Genomic DNA, 21,591 nt, shown 5'->3' on the forward strand with positions numbered 1-21,591 from the left:
TTGATCTAAACAATTTTTTCTAAATGATCACACAAACAAGTATAATAATTCCTAATTTGATTACAGAAATTCAGAGCAAACGCCAAGAAAGAAAGAGACGAAGCACAGCGAATCCAGCCTATAGCGGTCTCTTAGAAACAGAGGTATGCCTCTCATTTTGGTTTTGTTTTCAGCTTTGCTTCTGAGCCTAGAAAGCCTTGCATATTGTAAAGGTGTTAAGAATTCTTTTAACACCTTCTCCTTGATTTACAGTCCTGACAAAAATTAAATTGATTTAGATCTGGATTAAATTTATAACACAGATGTGATTTGCCAGACTTAATGGCATGTCTCCATGTATTCACATTAGCATTTGCTACCTACCATTGTTTGTGAAGATCTATTCCATACCATTTCCTGTTTTGTAAAAGTAAAATTTACTGAGGAATTCTTATATGTAATGATAGAGTTCATTAAAATGAAGATTACTGTATATACTCAACTACAGGTTGAGAAATTTACAGTATGCCCCAAAATTGACCATAAAATCCTGGATCAACTTATATATATGGGTCAATGCATTAATACTGGTTAGAAAGATCCTGAAATTAGTACACCCATGATGCCCCACTCTTTCTCACTCTTCCTGCCTTGAGGCAGGAGTTTTTGTGTATGCGCGCGTGTGTGAGAAAGAGTTTACCAATCCAATTTTAAAGCCTTCTCTTCCTATCTAAGAAACACCCCATTTAGCTTCACAAATGTCCCTTCCCAGTCCAATTTGAAAGTCTTCTCTTCCCACCAAAGAAACACCCCTTTTAGTTCCATTTCTGTCCCTTCTTAGTCCATTTTGAAAACCTTTTCTTCCCATCAAAGAAACACCCCTTTCAGCTCCACTTCTTTCCCTTCTCAGTCTGATTTGAAAGCCTTCTCATCCCATCAAAAAAACACCCCTTTTAGCTATCCTCCTTTCCCTTCCCAATCTGATTTGAAAGCCTTCTCTTCCATCAAAGAAACCCCCCATTTAATTCCACTTCCTTTCCTCCCTAATCCAATGTTAAAACCTTTCCTCCAGCTTCAGGGAAGTGTTGCTAGGTGGTTGGGAGAGGTCCGGAGAAGAAGAGACAGAAGTGGTGTTTTCCCCTTTCCATCCTTTGTTATAGCTTCCTAAGTTTTACCCTTGACTTATGCACAGGTCATATCAAAATACATGAATTTTACTTTTCCTCAACTAATACATCAGTTCAACTTGAGTATATACGGTAAGTAAAAGTACATGAGTATATACGATAAGTAAAAGTAGATTTTGGAAAAGTTTGGGGGGGGGCATAAATCCAATTACTAATCCCAGCTAGAGTAGATGAACTGACTTATTTGCTGAATGGTAAATCACATAAATCCTACTGATTCTGTGTATATAATCCACTTCCTGGGACCAACAATTTAATTTAGGGTGTGATTCCATATCATACTTAAACACTTTCTAAAAATAAAAATTGATTGGTCAATGGGTTTCATTTGGAAACATATTCTTCATTTGAACTTCATGATCTCACATGTAAGGGACATAATTAGATAAAAGGCACTGCAAATAATTTGTTCCAGCAATGTCAATGGTTGTGCCAAATACTGAGGGGCTAAACAGACCGGCATAAAATGCCAGCATCAAGGTGTAGTGGGGATGTGGGGACTGCACTCCACATACCCTGACTCCACCTTGATGCCAGCATCAAGCCACCCACCTGCCTGTATGGCGGGCGGCATCACGCAAGTGGCGTGGCCAAGGAAGTGCCTTGGCACAGCATTTAGATGTGCTGTTCCAAAAAAAAGGCAGAAAAGCCACACAGCAAGGGCACCCTTTTGTCACTCCAAAAAGGAGTGACATTTTTCTGGTTCTTTTTGGCGCAGCAAAGCACCGGTTCAAGCCCGCACTATGCGGTTGTTACAGACCTGATCTGGCGCTGAAAGGGGCTGTCTGTTTTGCCCCTTAATCTCTAACTGTAGCTGAATTAAATTTTAGCGTGTTTACTATCTTCTCCAGTTGGGATTAGCAATTCCATTTAGGTGAAGGAGTAAAACTCCAAGAATCACTAAACTGGCATAGCCAGTTCCTGGTGACCATGCTGGAAGGTATATGTCTCAAGGAAGTTGTCCAAGAAAGTAACATTTCCAAACTGTGCAGAAGTGGAAAATCCTTAAGAGCAGCAGGCATAATGTAAGTGGTCATAATGCTTGTTCTTGTGCTGAAGATGAGTTACCAAGGCTCATGTTGCCAGCCAAGGAATTATGAACATTACAACATTTCTGTTGTGATTCTGATTTTTATATTATGCTGTCTTGCCTGTCATTACTATAGCTTAACAGAACTGATATACTGGAGATATGAATATGAGAGGTACTGTTTAGATAGTTGAAATGACTGATTGCTTCAAACCTTTAATCATAGTTTACATTGTCCTTTCCCATGCTTCAGATGTAACATATGAGAAAGAGCATAATGGACTTTAAATATGCCAATTGTACATTTATTCTCTCTTTTAAAAAGTATCCACATGTGTAAGTGATTAACTCTTGATTATAATCTCTCCTTTGTATTTGGAGGTTGATAAAAGAAAATTACTAAACAATTCTATTCATATTATCATATGGATTTTCTTCTCTTCTGCAGCGGAAACGTCTTGCATCAAATTATTTGAACAATCCCTTGTTCCTGTCCACAAGAGGTAAATTTTTGAAATTATTGTAGGGAATATTCTTGAATAAAATGGTTACTCTAGTAAAGTGGAGTCTGTAGGATTCTGTATGAGTTAGTAAAAGTGATGGAATTTTATAAAAGTAATTAAATTTGAAGAGGAATCAAAAAACTACTGGATCAAAGTACTTACTATTAAAAGTTATCTTTTCATTCAGATTATTTGAGATTTTGATACAATGTAATTTTAATAGAAATTATTGGCACCAAAAAAGAAAGATCAGTTTTAACAATTAGAAAGGGAAAAAAAGAAAGGCGCGTTACAGACTGCCCAAAACAGACGGTCTTGCGCTGCTGCCGGTTGCTCCATGAGGCAGCCGCAGCAGCCAAACCACGTGGCTCTCTTGTGGAGCAAAAAGAAGCCCCAAAATGGCGTTTCTTTCTGCGGCGCGGATATGACGCCATGAGGTGCCAATGGTGCACTCGCAGCGTCATATGCGCTGCGCGATGTGCGGACACAGTGCATCCGCTACGTAAAGATGGCGCCCCCCATGTGGAATGGGCGCCGCCATTTTGTGTGCGCTCCGTATGTATTAGAGTTAGGGGCATCAGGAAGTGACGCCCCTTTCTAACCCTAGTACACACAGAGCGCGTACTTTATGTCCGTGTGTAACGGGCCAAAGAAAACCCTGACAGCTTTGAAGTATATTGCGTATTAATAATAGTTACACATGCCTCAAAGGTAGTTGTAAAGTTAAATAAAGTTGCCCTTTTCTGTTTTGAAAATGCATATAATATTGTTGCAATGTTTCAGTGAAGATGAATTTCATAGTTGGCTAGTAGAAAACATTGGTTGGCTTCCAAAATGTATGAGTTGCTACCTTGTTCCATTGAGTGAAATATTATGGCAACAGCCTTACATGGCCTTTCACAGTCTTACATGGCCTTTCACAGCCCTTTTCAACTGGGTGTGCTGGAGACTGAACCCAGGATCGTCTGCATGTAAAACATGTGCTCTACCACTGTACTGTGTTATTCCAGTAAAAGTACCAGTATATAGAAGCATCTAGACTGGTATAAGGGTTAAGGCACATTTCCAAATATTGCTTATGTTAATACTTTTATACCCCTTTCTTTTGCTAGCTCACAAGTTAAATTCATATTTTGCTCATTTGGTCACTAAAAATAAATACACTGTGTTGGGACCATCTGAACTTCATTCATTTTTCAGACCCTAATTAGCATTTCTGATTTCTAAGGGTGCATCTATAATAAATCTATAATCCCCATTGCAATGAACAGAATTATTGCAAAAGAGGCTATTATTTTAAACAATCGTAGGTTTACATTCTGTTAGTATAAAATACCTAATTAACAAAGTATTCTTGTTGTGCCTTGGCTATCTTGTTGATGCTGAGTTCAGATATGTGTAAATTATTAGTATTAACCTTTATTTATAAAGCGCTGTAAATCCATTCTCAGTATGAATTATTTATCAGGATCAGAGGTCCCATTTCCCAATAACCAAGATTTAATCATAGCGCAGTAGAAACTAGAGATTTATTCTGGATATCAAGACATCCTATCCTGGGTTCAGTGTCAGAACTGAAAAAGTTCCCTCTCAGACCACTACAAATACATTCTCATCTTCCACTTTCCAACCCTGATTGCTCCCCTTTGATCCAAATCAAAGGGCATTTCTTGTTTCCCTCCTTCCTCTCGTGTTATCCCTTCAAGAAGAAGATCATCCCTGTTTCACAGCTCAGATCCATGACAGGATGACTGGGGTCATAAAACTACAACTCCTTCCTGCCACAAAACCCCCCCCCCCCCCCCCCCCTCCCCCCCCCCCCCCCCCCGGTTTGTTTCCCAGGGTTGGATTTAAAATGATATCCCCTTCTTAATACCCCACATACTATACAATATTAAATCATCATATCACCATGCCCTCATATCTTCATCCTTTAATATCATCATATCACCATGCCAACAAGACAGAACCATTCATATGGATTCTGACATTATTAAGGTAATACTAAGCTTTTTGAAATCAAGCTGGACAAAAGCCTCTGTTGTTCTCATCTTCGCTCTTATTGGATCCATTTAGGAATATTCACATATATCCACCCATAATTGGCAACTCTCCTAATTCCATCTGCTAAGCTATTTCAGCAAGATTTTTATTTCTCATCTTGTATAACCCTCACTATGTGACAGTCCTGTACACATCTTATGAGTTGTTGGTGTGTCTGTTTCAAGAGTACTTAAGAGCGTTGCTGCATATTTTCACTGTCTACAAATAGGAAGGATTCACAAACGGTATGCACCAAGATAAAGTAGAAAAATAAACTGTTCAAAATTGTACTGATAACCTTCCCTACTAAATGGCATTTTTTAAAACCCTAGCTAAAATCCCAACAGATTAGGAATTTAAACTCACTGCTACTAACATGTGTTCTGCATTTTTTCATAATGCTAGCAAATGAGGATCCATGTTGGAAGGTATGTTTACCTATGGTCATCTGTTAATAGTGGCTGTTCATTGCATACTGGAGTGTGTCTTATTTATTAGTACAGTGTCACTGGCTCAATATGAAAGCTCACTAACTGGGTCTGTCTGGTGTCATTTTACCAAAAGATGGAAGCGGTGCACTTATAGTGGGAGCACAGTTTTGCCAGGTCCTCCAGTTCAGTGCTCAGGAGGACTTGGCAAGATCATGAAGCTGTTCAATTGCTGCCACTGTGGTGAGAGTACAGGGGGGCAGGACAGTAGTTGAATGAGAGACCTCTAATGCAATGTAATTTTACTCTTGTATTTATTAATTAATCAAACTGCCTAGATCCTTCTGATTAAAGCAAGATGATCATGATGATGATGATGATGATACAATTTTTAAAAGCTTTAGAGGATAGAAAGTGTCCTCAAACATGTGAGCAACTCAGGAAGCACCCACCTCCACCTGTAACTCTGTAGCTACTTTCATTTATAGATTAAATCAAATGTGTGCTCCAGCCATAACAGGAACAGCCAGCAATACTTCCTGCAGTGGCTAGAACAGTCCATCAAACCTTCTAATCATCTCATGTCAAGGTATCAGACAACACACATTCTGTTGTGGGCCCTTGAAATAGCAAAATTAATATAGTGCTCCAGGGGTCCTGTAGTGAAAAATTGAATGGCTTGCTTTCTAAAAGTAAAGTTCAAACCTTTGTGTGTGATAAAGCCAGCACCAAAATACAGTAAATTGTTACATTTCAGAAATAACACATTTTTCTTTCTCCAAAAGCCATGGCAAATAATTATTGTGAATTAAAATCAATAGATTTTTTTAATTCTGCAAGACGTACTCACTTTTATTCACAGGTTAGCAAATCAGTTTAATTTGTCATGTTGTCAAAGCAGTTTTACTTCACACTTCTTCTGAAAAAGTATTCTAGAATGAATAATTTGCAAAACTCGATAATAATACATTTTTGTTTTTTTCAACTTACATTAGCAAGGTTGAGATTTGTGTTGTTCCTATATCTTGGTGTAGTGTAATTCATATACTGATCAGTATGCCTGTTATAGCAACTTTAAATGTATTGTTGCTGTTGTGTGCCTTCAAGTTCTTTCTGACTTGTGGCAATCCTAAGGCAAACCTATCATAGGGTTTTCTGGGTTGAGAGTTTGTGACTCACCCTGTAGGTTTCCTTGGCCAAGCAGGGAATTGAGCCTTGTTTTCGAGTCGTAGTCCAACACTCTAACTACAGCACCACACTGGTTTAACAGCAAAATCTTAATTAACAATTGTAGTAAACTTCAACAAACACTCCGAGACATTCAGAACAAGTGGTGGATCAGTTTAGCAGAATTAACAATATAGAAGTCAAGCCAAATAATATACATTTAGGACAACCTGTTTTACGGTAGTTTATTATTTATCTGTGCTGGTATAATGAATAAATAAGTTGTCCATTTGTTCTGTCATGAATATTTTGTTTTTGTTGTTTTGAGACAGGCAGTATCTCCATGTGTTCATTTTAGTATATAGAAAAACATGTTGTGCAAAGGGATTTTGTAGCACTTTTGAAACTAACTGAAAGAAAGAAGTTGGTAGTGTGAGCTTTCATAGACTTGAGTGTACTTCCTCAGATGCATGTTTTATATCTCACAAAAACACATTGTGAGCTATGGTGGAAATTATTAAAGGAGACTAGCACATGGGGTTTCTCCCGGACCTTTTAAAGAATGGGAAAATCCCATTCTTTTATAAGGTCAGAGAGGACCCTGGGTCGAGTACGGGATGAGTACTGCCTGAGGACGGAGCTGTGCGATAAAATATGTCCCTGTGAGTTTACATCCCATGCCTAGCACAGGAATGAAACCTAGTGCACCAATCTCTATAGTTGTCTGCCTCATTGCTGCAAATGTGGAGAGAGAGAGAGAGAGAGAGAGAGAGAGAGAGAGAGAGAGTTATTTAGAATTTTTATTTAACATTATGTTACTTCTTAAGGCTAGTGGTATGTTTTAGAGAGAATTAATTAAATCACAGGGATTTAAATAGACTTATTCTTTGTACTTCCAACAAAGAGAATGGATGTGTCTTCCTAATAACCAGTATTTATTTGGCATGCATATGTATCAATAACCCCATTGATGAGAAGAAATCCTAGTTAAATATGATAGTTTTCCCTCTATTTTTGGTTTGTGGAGTAATTTTAGTAACATTTTAAAACATTATTTTGAGCCAGTGGAGTGGCTGTTCTTTAGCTTTGAAAGAAGCTGTTAGTGGATACCATCTGTACAACACCCACTTAGAAGGCCTGAAACAGAACTGGGAACAAGTTGTCTCATTGTCCGTTGGGTAGAACTCATAAGACTGAAGTACATGCAGACTTGAAACACAAGCATAAAAAGAAGAGGTAGAAAGAACACAGTTCTCCTCAGCCACCTTCTTCTCAATTGGCTACAGCTGAACCATCTACTTCAGGGAGCTGCGTCAGAGAATTTTCATGGGACTATGGTGCCTCTTTTACCAGCTTCTCCAAAATGGTTTATAGTCGTGATGGAGACCATCTTTATTCAGGACAGAAGATTGGGTGACCCTATTTCAGAGGGAGAGATACAGGTGTCTTCTGTGGTTAGTTACAGCTTCTCCTTGTCCAGCTTCAGTTTCGATTTGAGAGAAATCTCTCCCGGCGCTTTGATCTCTGCGTCGACATAGATGTCAGTACCATTCCAGGTCACACCTCTACCCTGAATTGGACTTTTATTTGGCTTCTTCCTATTGCTATTACTGAGTTGGATGACAGTCCAGTTCATGGCTGTTGAAACCATGGCTATTCCGAGATCAGTTCTTCCTCTGTGACAGTCATTCTGGACATTATACTTGTGACTGTAGGAACAAGGCTTCCTCAACACATCCTTCGAGACACAAGAGATGTCATTTTGACCACACACTAGGTTGTCCTAGCCTCCATCCAGCAAAGTCGAACATCTGTTGACCAGAACCCTTTGAAAAGTACTGTGTCTCAGGACCAGGCTGTTTATCAGCCAATTCAAACCAAGGATACTGCATCTGGTGCAAAGGAAAAATCCAGTCCTTCTACCTCCACTGTTGTCGTTGCTAGCCAGACTCAGTTTGTTGATAAATCCTAGAAATTCATCTACTGTCACCTTTATACATTATCTTTACAGAATTACACCATCCATAGTGGGCCCTTCTCTGTCTTTTCTGTAGGGCATGTAACCAGGCATAACTGTATCCTAATGATTCCCCCTATTCCAACAGGCTAAGAATGAAGCCTGCTATATCTGTTGTGCTCAGTTTATCTATGTACTCATTTAGCACATAGATCTCAGTTCCTCCATTTTAGCTTAGTGGCTTTTAATGTTTGTGTATAAACAACTATACTCTGTGACTCTCTCCAAATATTCGGTGTGTGTGTTTCCCCCATGGACCATTAACCTTTTAAAATCAACCACTGTATGAGATACTTATTTCCCAGATCTATCTATTTGAATAATTTGGAGCATTTATACGCTTGGAGATGATTTGACCTAGTTATTAGTTTTCCTACATATTTCAGTTTAAGAACTGCTGTGTTAACTTTTTCTTTTGTTCTATTTAGTTTCAAGTGGGGTTTCCCCACTTAGTGTGCAGACTTAATTCTTTTTGAAATGTTGGTATCCTTCCACTCTTACTGTCTTGTAAATTGCTTGGAATGGGTAACATGTTCTAAACAGTTTCTGTGAAAAGAACAAGCTGACCTTCTTATCCAGGGGAGCATAATAATGTGGCAAAACATTGGTAACCATAATTGTCACATATAACAGCAGTTCACCATGTGGAAAACACCAATCTCTACTTTTAATTGTAAAATCACCTGCAATAGAAAGGATTTATCACTCACACACACACACACACACAAAAATCCTTAGTGGGAGACCATATCATCCATTTGTCAACCAGGAAATAGTTCTTTCTTAAGAGATTTCTTCTTTCTTGGAATGATGGTTAGATCTCAGAAAACCTATATTCTCTGACAGTATGTAATAGTTGGGATGGTCAGGCACAGGCATTTATTCTTGGTATGAAAGTTGGGATGTTTATATCATAGAAATGCTAGAGGATATATATTTAATGTGTTTAATTGGGTTGTTTGGCCTAATGGTAGATTTATATTACTAATATCTGCTTGTGAAATGCTTCTTCAAAAGATCAACTGGAATTCCTTTGTTTCTCTTTCAGAATGATGTCAGCCACGAGGATTATTGTTCAGCATGCAAGCATGGTGCCAATCTGCAACCTTGTGGAACATGTCCAAGAGCCTATCATCTCAACTGCTTGGACCCTCCCGTAAAGACTGTCCCCAAAGGAGTCTGGGTTTGCCCTAAGTGCCAAGAAAAGGTGAGTTAACATACAGAGTAAATGGAGTAACTTTGTTACAGTGGTAATAACTGATAACAACTGGATATCAAAATCCGTGGATGTTCAAGAATTATTAAATACAATGGTGCAATAAAATGGTGTCCCTTATATAAAATGGCAAAATCAAGGTTTGCGTTTTGGAATTTATATATTTTTAAAATTTTTTTTTAATATTTCAATATCCTTGAATCTGTGGATAAAAAAAAATTATGGATATGGAGGACTGCCTGTAACTGTAATAATTTTAGTTTCAGTGATGATAATTTTGCTGGGTTGGGTTTTCTTACCCTCATTCAATCTGTCCACAGTCTGAGGCAGTAAACCATTAATATACCCTGCTAACAGGCAGGACTGAGCAGCTGATCTATTCAAGACCACCCAGTAGGTTTTCAGACAGTTTCTTTTAAGAGGTTGGATACTGCCGGTTTTACGTGGAGAATATATACTCCAAATATATATGGTGGTTTGTGCAACAAACAGACATTTTTAAACATTATTTTATAGGAGAAATTCAAAGATGACATAGCTGTCTTAGTCTGGAAAATCAGTATCAAAGGGATCTTGTTGAAGCACTTATGAGACTCACAGCCTCGACAGAAACGCGAGCATTGGGGCAGAGTGGGGGCATGGCATCCACATGACGCATACCCCAACTCAGCCCACATGACACTGTGTGCACCACCACATGGTAGGCAGTCTCAGGGCACTCCACTAGTGTTGCATCCAGATGACTGAAAAGCTATGCCCTTTCCATGGCACAAAAAGGAGCCAGCGGCAATGGTGCCCTTTCCATGGCACAAAAAGCAACTACTTTTTGTGGTTCCTTTTTGTGCCATGGAAAGTCTAGATCGGGGCCGCGGCCCTATTCCGAGGCTAAAAGTGGCGACCTGCAGCCAACCCTTAAGAGCAGTCTGTTCACCCCCTGAAAGAAAGAAGCTAGTAGCATGAAATTTAGCTGTGTAAATTTACAGCGCTTTATAAATAAAGGTTAATAATAATAATAATAATAATAATAATAATAATAATGAACTTTCGTAGGCTTGCTTCCGATTCCTCAGATATCTCCACCCTGTGCATCTGAGGCTGTAGGCTCATGCTACCAGTGTCTTTCTTTCAGTTGGTCTCAAAGGTGCTAAAAGATCCCATAAAGAAAATGTTTTTGTGAACTATGATCTACATGTATGGAACAGAAAGCCATATTTAGCAATTGTATCTGCAATCATTAAAATGATCCACATGAACAGACCCAGTTTATGATCATGTATATTGATGTGATTCTGCTAGTGCACACATGATCATGTGTAGGAGTTTGGTAGCATGAAAATACCTGGAGCTGTTTACACTCAAGATATCTGAGGCTTATGGATTTTATCCCCCCCTTGGTACAGAAAAATACAATGTGTATATACATTTCTATGCTTGCATTTTTATAAATGATGTATAGTGGAACTTTCCCATCAATGGGGGTTTGGTTCTGCCCCCTCCCCCCACTCACAGCTGGGAAAAATTGTGGGCACTCATGGCTCATGTTATTCAATGTGTAGCATTTGCATCACCAGATCTGCAAGCATGCACCACCACTGAATAATATGGGGCATGGCGAGCTGCAGACACTTCAATCGTGGATAGCTAGTTCACTGATGTGGTGGGCCCACTGTACTGTTACATAATTAATACATGGGGCTGATGAAAAGAATAGTCGAAAACATGAAAAATCCGTATCAAAATTTCCGTCTATAAATGACTTTAAATGCCCTTTAAAAGTAAATTTTTAAAAAGCAGCTAAAATGTGGCTCATTGCCTGTGAAATTAACTTTGCTTCTATTTGTTAGCTTGTTTTACATGTATATAAAGCAACATCTTGTGATCTACACATACTTTTGAATTTTTCAAATGTATTCTTCCCTGAAACCTGTAGGTGTTAAAGAAAGATGAAAACATGCCTTGGGCTGGAACTCTGGCTATCGTTCAGTCTTATGTTACTCATAAAACAGGTACGTACTGGAATAGTGGATTATAAGAAATTGTTTCTCAAATGTCAGCAACTTTAGAATTGAAATCACCTCAGGGGGTGGATTGCAAGCATCTCAGAAATAAAGCATCATCAGAACACATGAGTACCTGTCTGGCTAGAGAGCTCACTGATTACTGTTCTCACACATTATCTAAATTAGAGCTTGCATGCTTGGATGCAGCCCAATCATTTCTTTGCATATTTCACATTTTTCATTTGCCATTGTAGCAGCTCTGCTTTAGAAGAGAAGGGGAAGTAATATATGGATAAATTCAGACAGTTAACCCATTCATATGATGGTAATTTGATTATATGGGGGACTTCTGCTCACTGATGACTTTGTTCTTAGCTCTTTTGTGCTTTGTCCCAACCAGAACAGTGCCCCAGAGAGCAGCAATTTAACTTTTCCAATTCAACTGAATGGCAGACATTAATTCCTAAGGGACCATATAAAGCATTGTTGTCATAGACACAGCTGAAGTGAGGTCAAATCTCCGCCTCACTTGTGTGTGCAATGCAGTGCTTCATTTTCTTTCATAGAGCTCAGCTCACACTTGGAATTCTGTAGATTAAGTTACAGTTCATGATCAGGTGGGACAACATTTTCCTATCTATTCCTGATAGCAGGCAGCTTGAATCTGGATAAGATATTGCTGGGATGAGGGTAGCTAATGCACAGAGGACACCAAAACCAATTTATCGCCTCTCCCCCACCACAGTACAATAAACCCAATCCCAGTAATGGATGTTTCACTGTGTCTATAAAATTATTTCTTGCACCTCCTTCAAAGTGTTCATATTTTATGTGCAGTTAGTTGTTCATCTGCTTAATATATTCAACACAATAGCAAATATCTTTGTTTTCTACTCTGTGGCTTAGAATAAACAGAAGAAAGGAAAAAGCATAGCTTATGCTCCTGTGTACCACTTTTGATTGTATCCGCCATTTGTCCATCAATCTTTTTGTTGCTTTTGTTTCACAGTCAAAGAAGAGCAGAAGAGGAAGTTATTAAAGAGAAGCAGTGAATTGAGGGGAGAACACAGGCAGCTAGAAGAAAAAGAATGCCACCTCACTAATGCAATGAAGGTATAACTCCTGGCTTGTATGTTAGCTTGTGAAATTGGTTAGCCATGGGTGATGTTTGAAATCATGTGATATTAGCAGTGTTTTAAATACATGTAAACAAATCTGATATTTTTCTCTAAATTCAAGCAGTGGCAGAAAGAAGGTCTACTATTTGGAAAGCAGCTCACTCCAGTTCTGCACAGTTAGTTATGTTTAAAACCTTTCATTTCAGTGGGACTACTACTGTTCTGGATTGTGCCAATCCTCACAGTTTTGCCCTGTGATGGTCAAATCAGATGGATTCTGTAGCCAGTTATTTGAAACTCAACTTTTCCAAGGACTAGGTGAACCCTGCAGAATGCCAAAAAATGAAACCAAAAGTGGCTTGAAGTAATCTGGGGGTTTAATTTGTGCAAAGGTTCTGTGCAACTTGTTTTAAGGTGATGTCATTTTATAAATAGCAATTCATGCTGTTGTTGGTAGTGGTGGTGCTGATGGATACGGCATAGATCATGAAAAGCTACATAAAACTTTTAAAGAAATGGGAGAGCCACTACATTTGATAGCCCTGAAGACAAATCAGTAGACAAGAGGCAGCTGTTAGAGCAGAATATTAAGAAACAGAATAGTTCCTAACTAGCAAAGGTGACAGGCATGCCTGCATTCTATCATCCTGTTTTTCAACTTGTGTGCAGAAAATATCATAAGGAGAGCAGGTTTAGACACAGAAGAAGGAGTGAAGATAGGAGGAAGGAACATCAACAATCTAAGATATGTGGATATCATACTATTAGTGGAAGACATCATAGACTTGGAACAATTACTAAAGAAAGTTAAAGAAGAAAGTACAAAGGCAGGCTAACTGCTGAACATAAAGAAAACAAAAATAATGACCACAGAGGATTTACATAAATTCATCATAGATAATGAGGAAATCAAAACAGTTTAAGATTTCCCATACCTCAGATCAAACTTTGATCAGCATGGAGACTGCCTTTTTGTGACATGTCCGAAACCCACTGGGATTTTTAAGATAATAAAGTTATCAAGAAACAAGAAAAAGACTAGGCATGGAAAGGGCAGCTATGAAAGAACTTGACAAGATCCTAAAGTGCAAAGATATACAACTGAGCACTAAAGTCAGAATTGTCCAAGACTTTGTATTCCCCATTACCATGTATATGGATATGAGAGTTGAACAGAACACAAAACTGGAAAGCACATATCCACAATGAAAGAGATAAAGAAAATGAAGTCTCATTTCCTGTTGATGGTCCACAAACTTTATTATCTTAAAAAGCCTAACATGTTTTGGCCTTGTTACAAATTGGTCTTCTTCAGGGGCTATTACCAGAGATTTCAGGCGCTGCAGTCTGCACTCTCAACAAAGTGGACACTGAGTATTAGAAGGAAGACTAACATGAGATATGAGAGCTGGACAGTGAAGAAGGTGAACAGAAAGAAACCCATTTGAGATGTGTTGCTGGAGAAGAGTGCTGAAGATACCATGGACATCCGAAACAAACAGATCAAGCCTGAACTCTTCCTTGAAGCCAAGATGAAAGAACTGAGCCTGTCATACTGTAGCTACACCATGAGATAGCATGACTCATTAGAAAGGATAGTAATACTAAGGAAGGTAGGAAGAAAATAGAAAAAGAGGAATCGCATGCTGAATGGTTAGACTGAATCAGGGAGGTCACAGGCCTGAGCCTGTAGGACCTGAGCAGAGTGATAGAAGGTCTTGGAGATGTCTCACTCACAGAGTTGCCATGAGTCAAAGGCAGTTAACAACAATCATCCAAGAGCCACAAAGCAGGTTTGGGGTGCATGTGTTCCTATCCTTTATTTAAACTATTATAAGCAATCCATAGTTGTAAAAGTAGTTACTCTTTCTTTCTGTAAGCGGGCCACAAAAACCTAAATCTAGCTAAGAGAGTCTTAGAGAAAGTTTACTTTTTAAAGACTAACCCCTCTGAATCCCCCTGCCAGAATGTCACAAAGGATGCTTCAGTCGGAAGGAGCTACATGTTCCCAAATAATGCCAAAGGAAATTATCTATGAATTGGATCAACCTCAACATTTGTATTATCTTTTTCCTGCTGGAAATGAGTGTGTTAGGCAACCTGCATTTATAGCTTAGTTGCCAAACTGCGCCTCCTGTTGTTAAAGCTAGCACTTTATAAGTTTTGCACTGTTGATATTTGTCTATGTATTAGATTTTCTATCCAACAGCTGTGTCATAAGCCGCTCTGAGTCCCAGTCCTGGTAAAAGAACGGGAAATAAATAAATAAATAAATAAATAAATAAATCTTCATTAGCAGCTGCTCACATTTTGTTTTATAATCCAGGACAGTCATTGTCAATACTTTATATCATTTAAAATTGGAAATGTAATGTTTTATTACTGGGTGGTAACCTAGTAATATGCATTTCCTTTGACTGTCCAGACAATGTACATGCATGAGGCGTTGGACGAATGCACTGAAGACAAATCAGACTGAAGTTGAAATATTTTATTTGCTTGTGCAGCTCCAACTGAAAATCAGTGTGAATTAATTACTTAGAAGTTAAGGGGGCTAGAAGAATTAGAAAATTAGAAGCATGCAGACTTCATTGTTCAAATGGAAGCTTTGGCTGGAGACTGCAGAAATGCAATTTTAAATAAAGGTCTAAACTGAGGACAGCAATCAAAAATGTTATGCCACAAAATGACTTACTTTTTGAGGTTTTCATTAAATTAAAATGGAGCAACTGAGAGACTAGATTCAATAAAACAGATAATTAAATTAAAAAGCAATTTAATTAAATGGAATACATAGAGACCTAGCGGGTAATGGACTCTGCACATTACAGTACAAAATATTACATTATAAAATTTTGTATAATGTTTAAAAAAGAATTTATTCAAGGAAACTTTACTTAGATTTTTGTATATGTATAAAATATATCTGTGTGTGTGTGTGCATATAAACACACACACATACACACACACACACACACACACATTCAGTTGCCAGCATTCAGATCAATCCATGGCCTTTTATTTAAACATTTCCCCCCATATACTACATATACTGAACTCTTGCTGGTATTTATTTGACAAATAAAATGGATATTCCATCCTCATTTCAACAAACATATTTCACAAACTTTGCTTCTATTCTTATTGAGACACAATCAGAAATACTGTTTGTAAACCTAATTGTATGCATGTTTGTGGCAACATAAATTATTCCATTACACTCTTTTCTGTTATACTAATAAACACAAATTACATGTTTTTCCCCTTTCTCTCTCTCTTACATGCACACACACCACTACTACCATGGGAGCCCTGGGGCTTGTTCTGATAGCTGAAAAATGCTAAATAAAGCTTTGTGTGGCCTGTATATAGTGATGCCATTATACTAGCACAAAGTCTGCTTCACTAGCCATTATGCCTATTCAGAGTGCAAAGCTGGCATGAAATAAAGTTGGGTTGTTGTTTTTTGTTGTTGTTATTGTTGTTGCACAATATGCTCACAACAAAGTGATACAGCTTAGCATCATTTAGGAGGCATTTTCACTCATCTAGTGTTGCACTGAATTTAAGACAGCATCCAAATGAGTGAGGTGCCTGTTTGAGAAATCTATGTTTAGAAAGTTGTTTTCCATTCATAGCTTGCCATCAGTATGTTGAGATAACTAGAGCCTCCTGTTTAGCCCTTCATTCTTCATATTTTGGCAGTAGGCCCACCATCTACTGCCTGGCTGTCTGATCAAGACGTTTTCACTAAAGACCTTTTTACCTATTGTCTAAACACACAATCAAGAATTTTGCAAATGGCAAGACTCCAAAACCACCTTGACTTCTAGAAACTGTATATGTGTGGTCTCCAGCCTCTGTTTAAAGACCTCTAAGGAAGGAGACTCCACTACACTCCAAAGCAGTGTGTTCCACTGCTGAACAGCCCTTACTGTCAGGAAGTTCCTCCTAATGTTGAGCTGGAATCTCTTTTCCTGGAGCTTGCATCCATTGTTCCTGGCCCTGTTCTCTGGAGCAGCAGAAAACAAGCTTGCTCCCTTCTCAATATGACATCCCTTCAAATATTTAAACAGGGCTATCATATCACTTCTTAACCTTCTCTTCTCTAGGCTAAACCACCTTTGCCTGAGAGTAGGCCAGTTTGTGATGAGCTCTTCCACACAAGCCTGTGAAATTGGATGCTGCAAACATAGATGGTTGAGATTTTGCATTATCCAGAGTGGTACAAGCATGCATATAATATCACCAATTTATAAACGTTGAACGGTACTAGATATTTAATGGGAGATCATAAATACATTGTAATACTGGAGATTCATTTTAGCTATGTTTCCCAAACCATGTCACATCACCAACTGCTATTAAAGTCTCTTCATTTCAAAAGTGGCTTCTCAAAGAATTAGGATTGGGGAGCGGGGGGAGAGCTGTAATTTAAGAAATACCTTGGGGCACGTAGAATTAATTGTGTTGTTCTTTGGATTCCAGCCAACAGACATGAATAAAATCAAACAACCCTTTGTAATGTTGTGCATTAATTCTGATTACAGAGTGCTTTTGACTTCGGTCTACCTAAATGATGAATTCAAGGAGTAGAGAGGAAAGAATCCACTCTTAAGCGCTACCATTTAGCCACCCTGATGGCGACTCCAGCGGGATGCTTGTGGATGCTCAACCAATATAGCTGAGCGTATCCCCACAAAAGTCTGTTTGCAATAGGAGTGTTTTGACACCCAACCCAATGCATTCTTACTCATTCTTTTCATTTCTTTTTTGACAGAAGTGCTTAGAGCTAAAAAGCAGCCTTTTGGCCCAGCAAAAAGGGGTCCAGTCATCACTGGAACGCCTCAAAACTCTCATTAGACTGATACAGAATGAGCAGATGATTCAGGTTACTATGACAACTACCACCACCTCCTCCCTGCTGACTGTCCCCTGGATCAAACCGTCTTCTGCCTCAGCTGCCGCCACCGCCGTACACAAAGCCTTGCAGCCAACACAGGGTAACAACTGACAGGCTGCCTGCAAATCTGGTTTTTCATTAAAAAACAACACAAAAAGACAGAAAAAATGAACTTGGGACACATGCGAACACACATACAATGCAGATGGAAATGCTACAAGGGCGTCAAGAAAGAAAACCAGGAGAAACTACGTTGGTCCATTTTTATTATATCAGGATGTTGGAAAACACCCGTTGGTCCACTTTCTAGCTGAGTGTCATGGCAACTTTTGACAGAGCAGATGTCCTGCTGCAGTTTTCTATTGCTGAGATCTTCAGTGTTAATATTCTTTTCTTCTCTCTCTCTCTTTCAATCTCTTGTTGTGTTGGCCTTAATGTATTTAATGAGTAAGGAAAATGAAGCAGCGTATGTTGGCCGGTGGGGAGGGAGGATGATGATGGAATGGAGTAACCTTTGGGGAGGGCAGATGGTTGAAAAATGTTTTCCCTTTGAAGGGAAAAAAATAGTTTTAAATACAAAGAGTTAGTGAGCTAGTATGCAAGGTAGATGGTAGTGTCAAGAGCAGAAATTTAAATTGGTAACAACAATAAAAAGTGAATAGCTTGGAACTTAATGCGAGTTCCTGATTTTTAAAAAGGAATTGAAGGAAGTCAGTTGTGTTGATTCAGGTTGAACTGGACATGGGGCTGGTTGAGAAGTATTACATTTGTGGAGCACTCACAGAGCCTTCAAAATCAAATCATTTTTTCAGTATTATAGTGGAGAATTACAGATATTTAAATAAAAATGTATGAAATTAGCATTTCTAGTGAAATATTGAGGTATTTTCATGCTGATGCTTCTGTATATGCATTCTAAAGTATTTAAAGAGGTATGCCTGCAAAACCCCTTAATTTTGCAGGTCCTTTCCACTTATTTTGCTATTGATGTATTTTTCTCATGGGAGTTTTTTGTGCAAGGTTTAACATAAACATGATAGTGACAAATATCTTCAGCAGGTTGGATCTTTCTTGGTTTGGGGTGGGTCAGATTTCTTTTAAAGAAAGAAAGCAAATAATATTTGTTGCTGCTTTTTTTTCCAGTCAGAATAGTACAGACGTTATGCCAAAAAACTTTACATGTTTGTACTACATTTTTATTGTAAAATAGAAAATATATAAAATGTTTCTTTTTTTCTTCTTCTTTTTCATGCTTGCAGAATTATCTGCTAAATAGTACAGGAAATAAACTGCCTCAAGGGGTTATTTTTATTTTTATTATTATTATTATTTGATATATCAGGAGCTTTTGGGGAAAAGATGGGCTGTCAAATTCTGAATATTATTTTTTAAGTAATTCTTTTTATAATTTTATTAAATTTAACCACACATGAGACATTTAGCATTAGCCTGAAAAATGCTTAGAGAATGCTTTTGATTTAATTTTTTTTTCTCACTAGCTAGTCTTCCTGATGCATCAAGGGTCAGTCTGGCCCCATCATGGGCTAAGAGTCCTATGTTGGAAACCTGAGGCCTACCTCAGAAGTTAGTGATGGGCAAACAAGTTTCTCTTCAGCACAGCTTTTCCACAATCTGCTTTCTTCCTCAGTACAAGAGGAACACCCTTAAGCAGGAGCACTATTTCAGATTTCAGGGGCTGGAGACGTTTTACCTAATATTTGAAGGTTTGCTCTTGGATATAGTCAAGCTTAATAGCATATTCTTGTATGTATCTATTCCAAACAAAGGTGTGCTACAGACGCGCCTATAGTACGTCCCCAGCACGTGCTAGGGTTAGGAAGGGGCATCACTTCCTGACATCCCTAACCTTAGTACGTATTGGGTATGTACAAAATGGCGGCGCCCGTCCACATGGTTGCCGCCATCTTGACGTAGCGGACGCATAGCATCTGCACGTTGCATCCCAGAAGTGACGCCATGGGTGCATGACTAGTGCCTCACGGCGCCACTTCTGGGGCGCAAAAAGAAGCGCCATTTTCGGGCTTCTTTTTGCCGCGCCCGGGAACCGTGCGGTTTGGCCACTGCGGTTCCCGGACGCAGCAACCGTCAGCACCGTCAGACCGCCACTTTCAGGCGATCTGTAACGCACCTAAGTTCCACTGAATCTAAAAAAACATACCCTTATTTCCAGGTAAGTGTATTTCAGATTGCAAGCTAAATTGAAAGGTATGTTAAGACCATTTGTTAAGGTTAGCTTTTAGTCATTCACTATTACAGCAACTTTATCCCCACATTTTGTTGCTTTAAACAAAGAGATCCCCTTTAGGCTTACCTAAAACACTAAACCATTTAATTCTTTTAGTCAGCCTATTGATGCAGGGACTTGGCCAGAAATGGAAGTGCTCCTGAGAAAGAATCACAAGTGGTCAAAAACCCAAGGAAGGGCAAGGAGTAAGGCACTCTTGCTACTCTCCCTAAATGACACTCCTTTATTTGAATGGGTCAAAAGCAAGAATCCATTCCCACATGCCACAAGTGAAGCATTTCACACTAGCCTGTCACATGGTGCCGAAAAGTCAAGGGATTTGGCTTTTGACTGATTGAAGGTTGCCCATCACTAGGCAGCACACAGTCCCTTCAACCATTTTCACAACTCCGGGAGAAACTGTGCAGTACTATACAAATCTATTTTAATACACTTAACACTCTGTTGAACAAGATTTTTATATTCTTTTATTGATGAACAAAGGTGATCTAAGTCAAACACAGTTGTGATACATTGGTTATTGTATACCAGTTTATGCATTCAAATGTGGCTTGCAATGTAAATGTTTTCAGGTTTAATGGTTCTTTTCCCCCTTCTCAGATGAATTTTAAAAAGAAAAGGGAAAAGCACAGAAAGTTGATTTAATGTGAAGACTTTCTGAAGAAGTGTTTTTCTGGGACTGATAAAAAGTAGTTATTTTGGAAAAATGGACTGTCCCGTGGATAGTGTGCATAGAAAACAAAGTGTGTGTCTTAAATATACCAATGTAGTTTACTTCTTTATGATGAATTAAACTTGACTGACATATTTAATATTGGTGTGGTCACTGAAGTGTAAAGATTGTTTCAAAACATTGTCTCCCCTCAACTAAGGAAGGAATTGTGTTGTCCTTGTGTCCATGTCTCTTTTTCTGTTGGAATTTAAAAGATTATTCTGTTGCCATGCTTGGGATCCCAGCCAGCTGTATTCAGATAAAATCTTTCCTAAACACAGAATCACAGAGTTGGAAGAGACCACAAGGGCTATCCAATCCAACCCTCCTGTCATGCAGGAACTCTCGATCAAAGCATCCCTGACAGATGGTCATCCAGCCTCTGCTTAAAGACCTCCAAGGAAGGAGACTGCACTACACTCCAATGGAGTTTGTTCCACTGCCGAACAGCCCTTACTGTCAGGAAGTTCCTCCTAATGTTGAGGTGGAATCTCTTTTCCTGGAGCTTGCATCCACTGTTCCATGTTCTAGTCCCTGGAGCAGCAGAAAACAAGCTTGCTCAATCCCAAAGTGATACCCCTTAAAATATTTAAACAGGGCTATTATACCATCTCTTAACCATCTCTTTTCCAGGCTAAACATACTCAGCTCCCTAAGTCTTTCCTCGTAATGTATGGTTTCCAGACCCTTCACCATTTTGATCGCCCTCGTCTGGACACACTCCAACTTGTCAACATCCTTTTTGAATTGGCATTGTTTATACGCTATCTATCCACACTATGAGGGTGGCAATAGCAGGATCAGAGTATTGACAGGGACCAATATACAGTTAAACAAGAAATTTAGAATTTAATAAGCAAAAGCTTCTGTTTCATGTTAGATGGAAACACTAGATTTCGCATTCCCTATTCACACATCAAATGCAAACAGCCTCAAAAAGAAAGCATGTCCTTAATTTGCAACAGCAGTTTTTTTTTTTCCTTGCTGGTTACTTTGGAAGCCTGATATTCTATGGTACTTCT

The 21,591-nt window shown here is 38.7% G+C and overlaps 1 protein-coding gene across 5 annotated transcripts in view; it reads left to right on the plus strand.

Moving 5' to 3' along the window:
- The window catches only part of PHF21B (PHD finger protein 21B), a 229,699-nt gene extending 209,030 nt beyond the window's left edge, over positions 1–20,669 (plus strand). For 4 of the 5 annotated variants that reach the window (XM_042469500.1, XM_042469503.1, XM_042469502.1 and 1 more), the window contains 7 exons: positions 67–143; positions 2,645–2,699; positions 5,148–5,170; positions 9,403–9,561; positions 11,501–11,576; positions 12,580–12,683; positions 17,469–20,669. In XM_042469500.1, the coding sequence (XP_042325434.1) occupies positions 67–143; positions 2,645–2,699; positions 5,148–5,170; positions 9,403–9,561; positions 11,501–11,576; positions 12,580–12,683; positions 17,469–17,702 (728 nt within the window). In that variant the 3' untranslated portion in view covers positions 17,703–20,669. The remainder of the gene's footprint in view (positions 1–66; positions 144–2,644; positions 2,700–5,147; positions 5,171–9,402; positions 9,562–11,500; positions 11,577–12,579; positions 12,684–17,468) is intronic. The other variant, XM_042469501.1, reaches the window with a different exon arrangement.
- Positions 20,670–21,591: the final 922 nt, after the last annotated feature.

The sequence above is a fragment of the Sceloporus undulatus genome, chromosome 5 (genome assembly GCF_019175285.1).
Source record: "Sceloporus undulatus isolate JIND9_A2432 ecotype Alabama chromosome 5, SceUnd_v1.1, whole genome shotgun sequence".
NCBI classification, from domain to species: Eukaryota; Metazoa; Chordata; class Lepidosauria; order Squamata; family Phrynosomatidae; genus Sceloporus; species Sceloporus undulatus.